Raw genomic sequence first — 17,500 nt, 5'->3', positions numbered from 1 at the left:
TAATAATAATAATAATAATAATAATAATAATAATAGCTCTTCCTAGAGACTACACCAAAAATGTGCTCTGATGTTCATTCAGTGCCAGAGCCCCACCCAAATCCCTGGAGTGATTCACGACTCTGCACCTTGAGAGGGCAATCTGGGCACGCTGCCAGATCTTGCATTCAGACTGGAGGTTTTTGAAGAGTACTCTGGTGCCCGGCTCCAGTACTCAAGGTTTTCCAACTGGTACAGACTGGTGGGTGGTGGAAATGTTCAATTGTAGTGTACTATCAATACTTTGGATTAAAACTGCAACGTTATCGTTGAGAGAGAGAGAGAGAGAGAGAGAGAGAGAGAGAGAGAGAGAGAGAGAGAGAGAGAGAGAGAGAGAGAGAGAGAGAGAGACAGACAGACAGACAGACAGACAAGAGAGAATGTATACTATAAACTTAGCAACAGCTCTCAAAACTCAGGATCACCATGTCTTGTCTCTCTTGACACAAAAGGTGAAAAGCCATCTTTAGCTTCAAGGTCGCGAGTAGGAAGCCTGACAGAGGCAGACAGACAGACAGACAGGTAACCAGTGAGTGAAAGGCAGAGAAGCAGGCAAGTATCAGGCATCCGGAGTCCGGCCAGACAAGTAAACAGGTAAGCACAGCGGCACAAGAAGAAGTCAGATAAGCAAGCAGGCAAGCACAAGAAGGGAAGCTGGTCAGTGAGAGACACGGATGCCTCTGCTTGCAAATCATCTTTTAGTTTAAAGCCAAAAATTTTACTTCTGATCACCAGTCAATGGATTTTGTAAAACAAGATGTATAAAAGAAGCCTGTCTTTAAATGAGGCTTCTTGTACAAATTTATTTACACTCTGCATGAGAAATAGTCACAGGATTAGAATAATACCAGATAACAGATCTATCAACTCGAATTCCAAATGTATGCTAATCAGCCCATAAATGACAGTTAGTCTAAGTCCATATATACGTAGTGATTTTGAATCATTACCATAACTGCGGCTGGTCAGGGCTATCCTGCGTTCCCATGTCCAGTCCTGTGAGAAATGAGCAAAGTACACATCTCCTGTCCATTGGACCAACTAGACTGTTGGTCCACTGGATAGAGTGATGCGTGCTTTGTTCAGTTCTCATAAGGCTGGGCATGGGAACGCAGGATCGAGTCCTGTCCAACTCTTAAGTTCCGCACAAGTATCATAATGTTTAACTTCCTTTCGCAAGACACTAAATCAGTACAATGAATCTATGCCTAACTCCACAAAATTCAGTGTAGATATAAACAAGGCATACAGAAAAAGTCTATTCAATCACAGAATACTCAGAGTCCAAAGGGCAGAATTACATTACAGTACACTAAACATAAATGCTTAAGAGTTAATCTCATGACAGTGTGCTCCCTTTCAGTCTGTCCACACGAGACAGAGGCGACGTCCCAAAAGGAGAATACAGTTCAAAGTCACAAACATGGAAAGGTGCAGAAACCAAGTCCACAATGACCATGTAAAATGCGTTAGTGAAAGTATAGCTGCGTTTTGTGGATATTTTAAACAAAGTTGAGCAAAATCTCTTTCTCTCAAAGATTATGTAAAGAATACAGTTCAGGTGAGAGTTCAAAATATGGATAGATTGCAAAAATACGACATTGCAAAAATTCCAGGTCCAAGAAATACGACACTGCAGAAATTCCAGGTCTCAAAAATATGACATTGCAGAAATTCCAGGTCAAAAAATTTACTTTGTGTAAGAGAGGTGTTGGTTAGTGAGGTTATGTTAATAGGATGGAACAACGGCTCACATCATTCCCGATCAGCAACAAGTAGGCAACGGCTCTTATTATTTACCCACTTACCATAGCCACACCATACCACTGGTTAAATAAGCAGTTCATGCAGTACTGGGACAAGCACAGTCACTCTCACAGTACAATAATTAACAAATATATCCACATCTAATCACACAGAGCGAAAAAGTAATGTGAAGGACCTGGGAGTGGTAATGTTTGAGGATCTCACCTTCAAGGATCACAACAGTGCCACTATCACATCTGCAAGGAAACTAATAGAATGGATAATGAGAACATTCAAAACAAGAGATGCTAAACCAATGATGATCCTTTTTAAATAACTAGTTCTCTCTAGGCTGGAATACTACTGTACATTAACATTTCCATTCAAGGCAGGTGAAATTGCAGATCTAGAGAATGTACTAATTGGAGTGCAGGCGAGAGAGATACATCATAATCTACACCTGGAAGATCCTGGAAGAACTGGTCCCTAACCTGCACACAGAAATCACTCCCTACAAAAGCATAAGACTTGGCAGGCGATGTAACATACCCCAAGTGAAAAGTAGGGGCGTCATTAGTATACTAGGAGAAAACACAATAAGTGTCCGAAGCCCAAGACTGTTCAATAGCCTCCCACCAGCCATAAGGGAAATTACCAATAGACCCCTGGTTGTCTTTAAGAGGGAGCTGGACAGATACCTAAAGTCAGTGCCGGATTAGCCGGGCTATGGTTAGTATGTTGGAGTACGAGTGGCCAGCAGTAGCAGCCTGGCTGATCATGCCCTGATCCACCGAGAGACCTGGTCATAGACCTGGCCGCAGGGGCGTTGATCCCCGGAATATCCTCCAGGTAAACATAAATACGGAAAATAAAATAAAGGGAAATGTTGATCATTACAACAAAGATTTGGATATTACCTCAACTGACAGTGAAAAGATTGTGTAATTATCATATTTACAAAGCATCAAAAATTTTATTAAGCACTTCAAATATATTTAATTTCTATAACTGACACCATAAGTATAAGTTTGTTATTGCCGTCACAAATTCATTTTCATTTTTCATAATTTATAACCACGAAGCAAAACAATTCAAAATATGTTTCTTTATCAATTCTAAAGCCATCTATAATACGTTCCAAATCATTGACACCGAGTGTCCGCAAATTTAGACGAAAGGGAAAATATCCCTGCAGTTTATTTCAAAACAGATGCTGGTTTATAAGCCAGGCTAGAACTCTGCTGGGAGTGACACACCTCCCAGAGAAAAGGCTCCTAATCCAAGGCACGAGCCCCTCAAACCTCAACACTGCTTTAAGGTGATCCAGCGTCAGGAAGATGATGTAATTACACATGGGGAAAATAACAATCCTAACTTTAGCATTTACAATCAAAACATTATATAATCATAACCATAATTTTTAAAGGGAGTGGACCGGTAAGCCGACGGAAGGCCTCGGTTAGATGACCAAAAGTTCCAGCTGCTGGTCATCATATGACTAGACCAGCGTCAGGAAACACTTGTCCTGTTTCCTGACAAACCTAACATAACCTAACCTCCGTACCATTACCAGAAAACACACAGATACAAGTTGCGATCAGGCAAACACAGAAGAGAGAGAGGTCAGGCAGCCAGAGAAGAGAGAGAGAGAGAGAGAGAGAGAGAGAGAGAGAGAGAGAGAGAGAGAGAGAGAGAGAGAGAGAGAGAGAGAGGGGGGGGGTCAGGCAGGCACAGAGAGAGAGAGGGTCAGGCAGCCACAGAAGAGAGAGGTCAGGCAGGCACAGGAAGGGAGACAGGATCATCCGGTAAACATAACCAGTTCCGAAAAAAAACAGCAGGAGGGAGAACCTGTTTTTTTACACATCCGGCAGCAAGTGATAAACACAGACTCTGACCCAAGGGTCAAGGAAAGGGAAGGCAAGGGGGTGTAAAGGGAAGGCAAGGGGGTGTAAAAAGAAGACAGTGACAGAAAGGGAAGGATTTGGATAGGAAGAATTGAAAAGGATGAGATCAGAAGCAAGAATTTATGTGGAACGGGAGAAACTGCAAGGGAAAGAGGTGAAGACATCATAGAAAGTAAAAGGTACGGCAAGAAACGCAAGGGAAATCTTGCACATTGACAAGATGGAAAAATAAGCCTAAAGGAAAGGAGAAGGGGGTGCTAAACTATCTTCCAGCTTCGCCAGGTTCCCAGATTACGATGATTATAAGAAACGTTACAACCCGTATGAGGTGATTCAACACAAGGTCTCGAGGCTCGATCCTCCATAATCAAGCGCCCGGCCTCTCTCCAAATCGCCTTTTTCTTTTGAGCTTGACATCATCAGAAGACACAGTCAGCCTCCAAGCTGATACAAAGACTTCCAGCGAGCTACTGGCAACAATATATTCAGCGAGAACAAATTTCAGTTATTACGCCATGGAACAGTAGAGGAAATAAAAACAAAATCAGACCACAAAATCAATTCAGACCACTCAATAGAACGCAAGTCAAATGTGAGAGTTTTGGGAATGATAATGTCAGAAGATCTCACGTTCAGGTAACAGCAATGTTGTTATCGCAACTGCAAGAAGAATGATAGTTACATAACTAGAACCTTCAAAACAAGAGATGACAAGCAAATGATGATACTCTTCAGGTCACTTATTCTCTCTAGGCTGGAATATTGCTATATACTATCGGCTCCCTTCAAAGCAAGAGAAATTGCCGAGCTGGAAAATGAACAGAGAGCCTTCACAGGTCGTATAAACTCTGTCAAGCACCTAAATTACTGGGAGCGCTTAAATTCCCTAGAAATGCACTCCTTCGAACGTAGGCGAGAAAGTTACATCAAAATCTACTCCTGGAAGATACTGGAGGAAATGGTCCTAAACCTGCACATCGAATTTACTACTTACGAACACAAGAGGCTTGGCAGACAGTGCAGGATACTTGCAGTGTTAAGCAGGGAAGTGATGAGTACACCGAGAAAGAGCTCAATAAGTGTTAAGGACCATTACTCTTCACGGTGCATAAGATGGATTACCAACAAATTCATAGCTGTCCAGATCAACTGGATTGTGGTGCATATGTTGGACTGCGGGCGACAGGGCACTAACAGCTTGACTGATCAAGTCAGCAACCAAGAGGCTGATCTGGAACCAGGGACCTCCGGAAGCTACTCCAGGTAAGCTCTAGGTAAACCTACATGACACGAAGCATTCAGTCACTATCATGGCCAGAGAATTCTTACAGCCCATGCTTAATCTTCCTTTACCACAAAAAATGATACCACCACTACCTGCTAAGATGTTCCCTGGAAGATGGAAATTGCCGAATAATTGCAACTCCAGCGCTGGATGTGCAGTGCAGTGCCGACAGGTCCCCCCAGAAAGTCTGTTTTTCACATTGTCTTTATACCCATAACTCCAGCCCTACTGAAAGGAAACTCTTGAAGTTTCTGTATCTATTTAACCATAGTGGAATACTTTACATCATCATCATTGCCTCACAGCTCAGGTTGAGAGATTAAATTACTTCACGTATGCAACTCAGTCTGAGCGATGGAATATGACAGATAAACAGCTATCTTTTTGCTCTAACAATTTGATTACATTGAATAAGGTAACAACATTATGATAGTGTAGCAAATTATTTCTAAAGAAGGAGAAACCAATCTCTCTCCTGCCACATGTAAGCATCCATCCTTCTACTGCCACCAGGAGGTACTCCTCTCATCCCCCTTACCTCTTTCCCTCCCCCTGTCTTTACTCTAGGAGTCTAGGACACAACCTTACAAACCTTCTCCCTGTTCCACCCCCCTGACCCACCAGCACACGCTAAATAAGGTTGCAGACTCTCTTGGTTGAGTCAGCAGGGCACGACACCAACACTACGCCCAGCCGGAGCTAGACGCATAAGGAAGGTTGCCCCTCTATCCCTCCCTCCCCTGCTCCCTCTACTTGCTGGTGCCGCCCTCATCCACCGGAAGAAGGAGGAGGAAGAGGCGGAGGCTGGAGGGAGTGACCACGAAGGAAGCCACGCGCGGGACAGAAATTAACACTGAGCGATTGGTCCAAGTCGGAATTCCAGATGAAGAATTTTGCATATCCGTCGATATAGTCCGTGTTTTTATGCATTATATTTCTCCGATATTTAATTTAAAAATTTAATTTCACATAGACCGAAAATAGGTCATAAAGTTCCTCTCTTAAGTACACGAGTTTTGGGAGGAAGGAGGGAGGGAGGGAGAGAGAGAGAGAGAGAGAGAGAGAGAGAGAGAGAGAGAGAGAGAGAGAGAGAGAGAGAGAGAGAGAGAGATTCATCTACAGTGCAATTATGAGAAGACGTATGATTAAGCTCAGGAGTGGATGAGGTGTCCGTGAGAGGATAGAATCAGTAACAGAGCCACCCAGGCTAGTTTGGGGTTTTTATTTCAATTATGATTACACCCATAATGACTGGTAATACCCCCAAATTACATCAACAGTTATATTAACTACTGCCACGCCCGTCCCTGCATGATTACTTAAGAATAACACACAAGAGTTTGTTGCATATAAACTACACCATCTTGATGGCTTATGACCCACAAGGTTTTGTAATATACTCGAGGAGAGGCTTATAGTAGCATCGTGGTTATGAGTAATTAATCAGAGATTTTAAACGTTCGAGAAAGCTACAGCATTAGACAGCAAAGTTCTCTCGGGACGACTTAATATTATTTATTAATAATGGCAGTAACTGTGGCATGAGCCGATTGCATTACATTTATTTGGTGGACACAAGGCCAACCACCGGTCCTTCATTACTCTTAACCAGCTGCGAACACAGGTTCCCAGTTCAACCTGGAAGCAATATGCGGACCCAGCTCGTCTGGTGACTGCTAAGTGGGCTGTGACTGACTCTTCAGAAGTTGACTAGCTGAATCGATCACCTCGTCTGTGGTAACTGAAGCAGCTAGACAGACATCTCAGGTGGCAGCTGGCTCATATCTCAAGGTTTCTCTGGTGTATTTGTGTGTTCAGTGTTAATCACTCTTCTGGGAGTGAACATTTGCACCTAGGGAATTGGTGAAAAGTGTGTGTTTGTGTGTGTGTGTGTGTGTGTGTGTGTGTGTGTGTGTGTGTGTGTGTGTGTGTGTGTGTGTGTGTGTGTGTGTGTGTGTTTTAGTTAATCTCTTGACACTGATGCTGGGTCTTACTTAAAAAGCAACCTAGTGATCCAAATCTTTATAGAAGAATGGGAAAGTTTTTTGTAGCGATAACAGTAACAGTGTAGTAGTTGGTGTAGTAACTGTAATAGTAACAACAATACTTACAGTGGCGGCGCCAGAGGCAATGTACGTTGGGTGCCCACACACAGCCACGTCTCGCGTCATCTTGCTAGGTAGGTAGGTCACCTGTCGAGAAACCTGAATAGAGGAGCACTGAAATAGGCCTACTGGTCCATAACAAGCAGGCCCTACTATCCTAACCACTCCCATTCACGTGTCTGTCCAGACTAATTTAAAAGCTTGACTTGACTCTCTGGTTTCCTAGTAATACACTGATCGAGCGCTCAATCTGTTTTCGTATCTCAACATTCGCAGTTTTGGAAGAAGTTGGTAGGTTTGCCAAGACGGCTCATGGCCTTAGAGCAAAGCTACGAGTTTCCTCAAGTTCCTTGGGAGGCTTACGTACCTGAAAGGTATTCCGGGGAGCAACGCCCCGCGGCCCGGTCCAAGACCAGGCCTCCCGGTGGATCAACGCCTGATCAACGAGGGTGATAAAGCTGATAAGGTTTCATTACTGGCCCCGCGTACTGCAGCACTTGCGCAGGTTTCTAAATGCCTTCGTTTTCAGATTCCTGAAGTCAGTTCATATGTTTGCCTCTTACTGTACACATCGCCTTGCTTGTCAATGTGTCCATGTATATGCATGTATTCAAATTACTATTTAGTTTGTCTTACTCCACCTTCGCCTGGAGGTCCAGCTTGGCCACCTTCTCCTCTTGCAACTCCTCTTCCTTCTACTTCTCCTCAGCCTCTGATGCCCACGAGAGGAGGAGGACCCCGCCCCTGCCCCTCAGACAAGTGGGCAGCGACAGAGGTGAGCGGAAGTGCAACCAGATAAAATCAGCACCAGCAGGAGGGATATGACCGCGGCCGACCCCACCCCACCCACACCCGCCCAGTCACGGGTCGCAGGTGACCGTCCGCCCACCTCCTCCACTCCACCTACCCGCCCACACACCTACCCACCTGCTGCAGCAGCCCTCTACCTACATCCATATTCACCAGCACTGCCTGCCATTCTACCTGCTCCTTGCTTCCTTCCACCCACATCCTTCTACCCCATTCTATCCACCTGCCCACTGAACATCTCATCCACCCACGTACCCATATCTTCCAAACAATTTACCCACTTTTAAGCCCATACATCCGCTCACTATATACAGCACAGTGAAGGGAATATATAAGCCACAACACTGACAGTGATAAGGAAATGTGTAGAATTTTTAACACATACTTCCTCTCAGTTTTTACACAGGAGGATACCAGCGATATTCCAGTAATGATAAATTATGTAGAACAGGACGATAATAAACTGTGCACTATTAGGGTCACAAGTGACATGGTCCTTAGGCAAATAGATAAATTAAAACCTAACAAATCCCCAGGCCCTGATGAACTGTATGCAAGGGTTCTAAAGGAATGTAAAGAGGAGCTTAGCACACCTTTGGCTAATCTTTTCAACATATCACTACAAACTGGCATGGTGCCAGATAAGTGGAAAATGGCAAATGTGATACCTATTTTCAAAACAGGTGACAGGTCCTTAGCTTCGAACTATAGACCAATAAGCCTAACCTCCATAGTGGGAAAATTTATGGAATCAATAATTGCCGAGGCAGTTCGTAGCCACCTTGAAAAGCATAAATTAATCAACGAATCTCAGCATGGTTTTACAAAGGGGCGTTCCTGCCTTACGAATTTATTAACTTTTTTCACTAAGGTATTTGAGGAGGTAGATCATGGTAATGAATATGATATTGTGTATATGGACTTCAGTAAGGCTTTTGACAGGGTCCCACATCAGAGACTATTGAGGAAAATTAAAGCACATGGAATAGGAGGAGAAATTTTTTCCTGGATAGAGGCATGGTTGACAAATAGGCAGCAGAGAGTTTGCATAAATGGGGAGAAATCAGAGTGGGGAAGCGTCACGAGCGGTGTTCCACAGGGGTCAGTGTTGGGCCCCCTGCTGTTCACAATCTACATAAACGACATAGATGAGGGCATAAAGAGCGACATCGGCAAGTTTGCCGATGACACCAAAATAGGCCGTCGAATTCATTCTGACGAGGACATTCGAGCACTCCAGGAAGATTTGAATAGACTGATGCAGTGGTCGGAGAAGTGGCAGATGCAGTTTAATATAGACAAATGCAAAGTTCTAAATGTTGGACAGGACAATAACCATGCCACATATAAACTAAATAATGTAGATCTTAATATTACGGATTGCGAAAAAGATTTAGGAGTTCTGGTTAGCAGTAATCTGAAACCAAGACAACAGTGCATAAGTGTTCGCAATAAAGCTAATAGAATCCTTGGCTTCATATCAAGAAGCATAAATAATAGGAGTCCTCAGGTTGTTCTTCAACTCTATACATCCTTGGTTAGGCCTCATTTAGATTATGCTGCACAGTTTTGGTCACCGTATTACAGAATGGATATAAATTCTCTGGAAAATGTACAAAGGAGGATGACAAAGATGATCCCATGTATCAGAAACCTTCCCTATGAGGATAGACTAAGGGCCCTGAAACTGCACTCTCTAGAAAGACGTAGAATTAGGGGGGATATGATTGAGGTTTATAAGTGGAAGACAGGAATAAATAAAGGGGATGTAAATAGTGTGCTGAAAATATCTAGCCTAGACAGGACTCGCAGCAATGGTTTTAAGTTGGAAAAATTCAGATTCAGGAGGGATATAGGAAAGTACTGGTTTGGTAATAGAGTTGTGGATGAGTGGAACAAACTCCCAAGTACCGTTATAGAGGCCAGAACGTTGTGTAGCTTTAAAGGTAGGTTGGATAAATACATGAGTAGATGTGGGTGGGTGTGAGTTAGACCTGATAGCTTGTGCTAACAGGTCGGTTGCCGTGTTCCTCCCTTAAGTCAATGTGACCTGACCTGACTAGGTTGGGTGCATTGGCTTAAGCCGGTAGGGACTTGGACCTGCCTCGCATGGGCCAGTAGGCCTTCTGCAGTGTTCCTTCGTTCTTATGTTCTTAAATAACATTAAACAAAATACACAGATTAAGCCATATTAAAACGTTTCGCTCAGTAAGAATTTTCTCAGTCTGATAAAACTTGACAAACTTCCTTTGTTTAAATGTCTGCGATTTTATTCCCCGTCAGCTCTCTGCTTTAACCTGTGAAAACAAAAACTACTACACAGACGAACTTCCTGAAACAATTCAGTGTGTAGACACAGTGTAAAGCTCATCGTCCACCTGAGAGTCTATGTAGTTATCAGATCTTTCAAGACGCCTTCTAGGTCAGCCTACCTTCTTCAAGGCTCCTTCGTATCGCAGCGTGACTGTCAGGTGCAGCGATCACAGGGAATGCACAGGGCATTGTTTAGTACGTTGTGTAGGGTTATTGTCCACCCTGGCGGGGTCGTCGTTCACGCTGGTGGGGTCGTCCACGCTGGTGGGGTCGTCGTCCACGCTAGTGGGGTCGTTGCACTTGCACCTTTGTTAGACAGTCAAGACAGGTCGGGTCAGTTTAGTTCCAATCACCGACTTCACTCCTCATTTTCTTCCCCCTTTCTTCCCCTCAGATTATTCTCTCTCTCTCTCTCTCTCTCTCTCTCTCTCTCTCTCTCTCTCTCTCTCTCTCTCTCTCTCTCTCTCTCTCTCTCTCTCTCTCTCTCTCTCTCTCTCTCTCTCCTGTAGCTAATGAACCATTGTTGGAATACTTGACGATATTCTCATTGCCCGACTGAAGTCTCCCAGCGCAGACTGACAGTTCAAAACCTTGTACGAGCCCCATCCTGCGTGATGGAATGTGACAAGGAAACATAGCTTTGTTTCTGATGTGTAACTATCTTATAGAACAGGGTAGCAGCACAATGCTTATTTATTCAGTTTTTGTTCAGCAAAATGATCTTTCCTACTCTCTCATTCCATCTATATATTCGGGTACTCTAAAGCCACGGAGATATGTACTCATTTACTAGATAAACATTCCATCCATGTAGTAAACCAAAGCGAGCACGAAATCAAAAACGCAGCAATGGCAGAATATTCCTAATATTATATTCATTGACAGAAGAAATCGACAAAAAATCATCGAAATAAGCATCGTTCGAGGGAATCCAGGCAATTGGCTACGGATCACCGCCCTGAATCCTGCAGACTGAGAAAGCGCTCTGCGGCTTACGTTGGGTAGCCAAGGCTAGAGGGAACACCGGCTTTGAATACCCCTTGTCTGCCCATGTCTACCCCCCACAGCTCCTAACTGCCCCACACCCTCTCCCACTTTCCCCTAGACCCCCTGCGGCTCTGTGCTCACTCGAGCGAAACGACAATTCGTGGTATACCATTTGCACGATTCAGGTTGTAAACCCAGCCACTTTTAATTTGAAATGACATAGTTGCACTGTGTGTCCGTGAAAAAAAAGTACCTCAATTTTTAATGAAATGGTGGAGCTTGTTTTTTGAAGCTTGTTAGGAAACAGAAAAAACACGAGATGGAAGGTAACAAATGGTCAACATTCATAAATTCTCGATATAACATTAGTGTCGTGCATTACTCGCCGTCTGTCACTTCATTAGGCTTTCAGAACATCCATTGGACCTCTGTTATCTCTACTCGTTTCGGGTGCTGCCTCTGCCTGTTACGGGTGTGATGAATGGTTTGAAAAACCGACAAGTTGAAGATTGAGACACTTATGCAGCATATGGGAATCTTTATTCAGGAAACGTTTCGCCACACAGTGGCTTCTTCAGTCCAATACAAAGAGGAAGGCATAAGGAGAGGAGAATGAGGTAATCAGTCCCTCAACCTGGAGTCGATGTGTTCAGTCCATCAATCTTGTAGAATGTTACGGGTGCTGCCTCTGCCCGTTTCGGGTGCTGCCTCTGCCCGTTTCGGGTGCTGCCTCTGCCCGTTACGGGTGCTGCCTCTGCCTGTCTCGGGTGCTGCCTTTGCCTGTTTCGGGTGCTGCCTCAAGAATGAAAGAAGCTGATTGCAATCTTTATGAGGAATTCTTCCTGACGTGACCTTTGTATATATAGAAAAACAACAACAAACTGCTTATCGCAAGATCAAAATACACCAGCAACAACAGAAATGCTAACACGAATAAAATACAAATATATAAATAATGCAAATAAAATAAGGCCGATTATAGAGATATACGAAGTAAATAACCACAAGATATACAAGTGCCAAGGCAGTGCCAAAGGATCACTCGAGGAATCACCTGCATTCAGGAAAAACCGTGAAATACAAATATTTCTTTTTTTTTGTTAAGTCATATTAAAGATCAGATTTACATAGAATAACATTAATGTTCCTAATTTAAGACTCTGTACGGTTATATTCTCTGTTCTCCTTCCGTCTGAGGCGAATTCAAGTAACCCAGAGTTACTAGTTTCGTGGTGCGATCTGACTGGCGCTTGTGGCCACTCAGGATTATTAAACCTCCCATGGCCTCAGTCCACTACACTAAACGATGATGGCCGATACTCGTCCCTCCGTTTTCGTGAATGAAATCACGCGAAGCTGCATTCGCAGCACAAAACAGGTAATGAAGACCGTGCAAGAAACCCCTCTCGTTTGCCCTAAGTACACTATGGAGGAGGAGCTTGGACATGGGTGAAATTCCAGTCACTTAAAACGACGGATATAGCCCCACTCCATAAAGGTGGCAGCAAAGCATTAGCTAAGAACTATAGACCAATAGCTCTGACGTCCCACATCATAAAAATCTTTGAAAGAGTGCTAAGAAGCAGGATTGCAAATTACCTGGATTCCCAAAATCTGCACAATCCAGGGCAACATGGGTTCAGGGCAGGTCGCTCCTGCCTCTCACAACTACTGGATCACTATGACATGGCCTTGGATGCACTGGAAGAAAATCAGAATGCAGATGTAGTATACACAGACTTTGCAAAAGCATTTGACAAATGCGATCATGGCGTAATATCCCATAAAATACGTGCTAAAGGAATAACTAGGAAAGTGGGGAGATGGATCTTCAACTTCCTAACAAATCGAACACAGAGAGTAGTGGTCAACAGAGTTAAATCGGAGGCTGCCATAGTGAAGAGCTCTGTTCCACAAGGCACAGTACTCGCCCCCATCTTATTCCTCATCCTCATATCAGACATAGACAGAGATATATATCACAGCACCGTATCATCCTTTGCGGATGATCTGCATGAGGCTGTCATCTGCTGAGGACGCGGTTAACCTCCAAGAAGATATAAACTAAGTTTTCCAGTGGGCAACGGTAAACAATATGATGTTCAATGAGGACAAATTCCAACTACTCCGTTATGGAAAACTGGAGGAGATAATAACTAGAACAGAGTATACTACAGACTTTGGCCATACAATAGAGCGGAAAAATAATGTAAGGGACCTGGGAGTAGTAATGTCTGAGGATCTCACTTTCAAGGATCACAACAGTGCCACGATCGCACGTGCAAAGAAAATGATAGGATGGATAATGAGAACGTTCAAAACGAGAGATGCCAAGCCAATGATGATCCTTTTCAAATCACTTGTTCTCTCTCTAGGCTGGAATACTGCTGTACATTAACATTTCCATTCAAAGCAGGTGAAATCGCAGATCTAGAGAGTGTACAGAGATCCTTTACTGCACGTATAAGTTCTGTCAAGCACCTTAACTACTGGGAACGCTTGGAAGCACTTGACTTGTACTCGTTGGAACGCAGGAGGGAGAGATATATCATAATCTACACTTGGAAAATCCTGGAAGGAATGGTCCCAAATCTGCACACACAAATCACTCCCTACGAAAGTAAAAGACTGGGCAGGCGATGCAAAATGCCCCCAATAAAAAGTAGGGGCGCCATTGGTACACTAAGGGAAAACACCATAAGTGTCCGGGGCCCAAGACTGTTCAACAGCCTCCCATCAAGCATTAGGGGAATTGCCAATAAACCTCTGGCTACCTTCAAGAGAGAGCTGGACAGATACCTAAAGTCAGTGCCGGATCAGCCGGGTTGTGGCTCGTACGTTGGACTGCGTGCGGCCAGCAGTAACAGCCTAGTTGATCAGGCACTGATCCATCGGGAGGCCTGGTCATGGACCGGGCCGCAGGGGCGTTGATCCCCGGAATAACCTCCAGGTAACCAGGTAACCCATCGTTGAATATCAACCAAATGCGTCGGTCAATCACCAATGACCAAGTGAAGCGTAAACAAAGGGGCAACGAAGAAGAGATTCAAGGTCGAGGGAACTAAACAGGTAGGGGTGTGTCCGGACGTCCTAAAGTTGGCAAGACTCCTTTCCTGAGTGACCATAAAGCATGAGTGGGAGCCAAGATGGGAGGAGGACAGAATGAGAGAGTGGGAAATGATGGCAATGAAAAGAGCTGAGAGAGAGAGAGAGAGAGAGAGAGAGAGAGAGATTACTTTATATTTTCTTCCTATTTTCTACAATACAATGACTGATCTCCTACAAGCACATCTTTACAAGGTTTATCAATGCTACAAGCCAACGAGCTAGTTGTCTTGACAGTATGTTCCGTAGCTACAGCATATCCCGCAGCCACAGCATATTCTGCAGCCACAGCATATTCTGCAGCTACAGCATGTCCTGCAAACACAGCATATTCTTCAGCCAAAGCATATCCTGCAGTCACAGTATATCTTGCAGCCACAGCATATTCTTCAACGACAGGATATCCAGCAGCCACAGCATATTCTTCAGCCACAGTATATTCTTCAGCCACAGCATATCCTGCAGCCACAGCATATCCTGCAGCCACAGTATATCCTGCAGGCACAGCATGTCCTGTTGCTAAAGCATGTTTCAACCTGGCGTCACTAGAGTCACGCCTGGCTACACAAAGGACTCTCGCTGTCTCCTTCAACCACGCCTTAACACAGTCTCCATCTCAGTCACAAAGGGTCACATCCTGCTACTGTTACCAGAAAGATCCACGAGATGGAAAAACGCCCCCTCCGCTTAGTTCAGCTCTTCCCTCCTCTTCCACTTCATCTTCATTACACCTCTTTCCCTTCTTCCCCTCACCTTCTTCATTCGCATATCTTTTTTCGTAGTCTATCCTTGTATCGCCCCTTCACTCGTCCTCTATCTCTGCAGATGTAACTCCCTTCAAACGTAGGGAACTGCGGGATGTGAAGGCCAACACTCTTGGCCTTCCTTCCCAGGGTGGCCATGATCCAAAGAGTGGAGCTGCCTGTCCCTTCCTTGGATCAAACCCTGTTGTCATCCATTATCCTCAGGCGCTGCATGATGAAGATAAAGAATAAGCAATGGATGATGATATCATTCAGCTTAAGCCGGAGGGCTAATAACCCAGGATAACTCAATAAAGCCACTGTGTATGATTTATTTCCATTGAAACCGAGAACCCCAATGGTAGTAAATCACTTCGTCCGACTTTTTGGGGTTATCCTGATGCTTATGTGTACCTGTGCCTAAATAAACTTACAAGAATAAATTACAAGAACAAACTTACAAGAATAAACCCGTACCGGTCATTCAGTATAAGGACAGTAGTGACAGTGATAAGCAGCCAGCCAGGCTGCTTATCAGGTATAAGGAAGAGGATAAGATTAGATTTTGTTCGGATTTTTAACTCCGAAGGGTTAGCCACCCAGGATAACCCAAGAAAGGCAGTGCGTAATCAAGGACTGTCTTATTTCCATTGGGGTCCTTCAATCTTGTCCTCCAGGATGCAACCTACACCAGTCGACTAACACCCAGGTATATACTTGCTAGGTGAACAGGACAACAGGTGTAAGGAAACGTGTCCTATGCCGGGAATCGAACCCAGATGGGCTCGATACGGTGTATGCTGTCAGTGGCCCTGAAACCCAACAGAAGAAGAAGAATAATCGAACCCAGACCCTCAGCTTGTGAAGCGAGAGCTTTGACAGTCAGGTCACGGAGCCTGAACAGAAGAAAATAATTAGAAACCCCAGGGAAAATCAAGGACACCTGTAACGGGAGAAAGAGATAGTGTGTGTCTGCGTCCTTTGTAATCCTTATGAATGTATTAAACTTGCAAAAAATCAGTCCCTCCTTAAAATCCTTAGCAGGAGGCGGCAGCAAAGAATTAAAACAGAGTACCTTAAAATTCTCATTTTCTGTTACTAAACTTTTGACTCGTTCTCTTTCGTTGTGTTCTGGGTAACTATAAGAATAATGCGAATCTCATTTAAGATAAGAGAATCTCATTTTATGACGAGTCATCTGTCTAACTTATTTCCATTGTAATGACGTACCTATTTGCTGCTAGGTGAACAGGACAATAGTGTAAGGAAACGTGTCGAAATGTTTCCACCCGCCGGGAATCGAACCCGGGCCCTCCGTGTGTGAAGTGGGAGCTTTAGCCACCAGGCCACAGTTTTACAAGCCTCAAACATTGGTATCTTAGAGTATTTGTTAGCATTTTTATTTTATTAAATACTGTGTAATGTCAAAAATGGTATACGTAATGATCATATGAAGACTATCAAAATACTTTTTACTGTGGTTAGTCTTTAATTTTGTTTGATTTGCTACGGAGCATATACAATGAGAGGTATGTTCAAGTGCGTATATACACTGTTATACACCGATATTTCGATAACTAATTTACTTTGGACTTAACCCTTACCTGTTAAAATTAAATCACATTGTTTGACTTGACTGAGTTAAAATAGGTGATCCTTCCCTATGTGTAAGTCAGTTTATTCAGGTACACGTACACATAGTTACATAAATTATCATACATAGCAAAGTGACTTTTTTATTGAGGTCCATTTGTGCAAATATTCCTTTTCTTTTGGTGAGTTAATATTCGGTTTGATGATTGAAGCAATCTCTTCAAAGAGGGGTGCCTTGATGACGGGCACTTGATCCTAGAAAACGGGCTGGTCCTCCACTTCCTTGGATCGATCCTGATTGCCTTCTATTCTCCTAGGCCTTTTATGACCCCCTCAGATGGTTTCCTCAGCATGTAGAGCCTTTCTTTCTTACCCTGTTTCTGAACATTCTGCCCTCCAACCGCCAATAAGAAAAAGATTCATGATCACTTACCTGTCTGAAGCATCTCATATTTCTGGAGCAGAGTCTTGCAAGACGAGTCTGTGAGGTGCAAAGAGCAGCTGAGAGTCTCTGCTGCTGCAGAGGGTCAGCCACAAGCTCCAGCTGCTGGGACAGGCTGTCGAAAGTCTGCTGCTCCACAGCCATTGCATCTTGCAGTGTCTGCACCAGCTCCACCAATCCCTGCGCCAACAGACACTGGTGTTAATACTGATGGAAGAAGCGCTAAACCATTAAAGGTGACAACACATGAAGAATGGGAATTACATGAAAGAACACATACAAGAACACATGAAGAATGGGAATTACATGAAAGAACACATATAAGTATAAATAAATCGCATCAAACATACCTAGAAATAATTTTACATAAAATTATTATTATTATTATTTCCATTAAAGCTATGCGCTAAACCCACAAGAGTCATACA

At 43.8% G+C, this 17,500-nt stretch overlaps 1 protein-coding gene across 6 annotated transcripts in view; it reads right to left on the bottom strand.

Annotated features, from left to right (window-relative positions):
* The window catches only part of LOC128695634 (uncharacterized), a 556,361-nt gene that overhangs the window by 282,624 nt on the left and 256,237 nt on the right, over positions 1-17,500 (bottom strand). For 5 of the 6 annotated variants that reach the window (XM_070093276.1, XM_070093278.1, XM_070093279.1 and 2 more), the window contains 2 exons: positions 17,064-17,252; positions 7,086-7,166 (listed from right to left, as the gene is read on the bottom strand). In XM_070093276.1, the coding sequence (XP_069949377.1) occupies positions 7,086-7,166; positions 17,064-17,252 (270 nt within the window). The remainder of the gene's footprint in view (positions 1-7,085; positions 7,167-17,063; positions 17,253-17,500) is intronic. The other variant, XM_070093280.1, reaches the window with a different exon arrangement.

Source organism: Cherax quadricarinatus, chromosome 42 (assembly GCF_038502225.1).
Source record: "Cherax quadricarinatus isolate ZL_2023a chromosome 42, ASM3850222v1, whole genome shotgun sequence".
In the NCBI taxonomy this organism is placed as follows: Eukaryota; Metazoa; Arthropoda; class Malacostraca; order Decapoda; family Parastacidae; genus Cherax; species Cherax quadricarinatus.
Note: the sequence above shows the minus strand (reverse complement) of the source record. Positions and strands in the feature narration are given on the sequence as shown.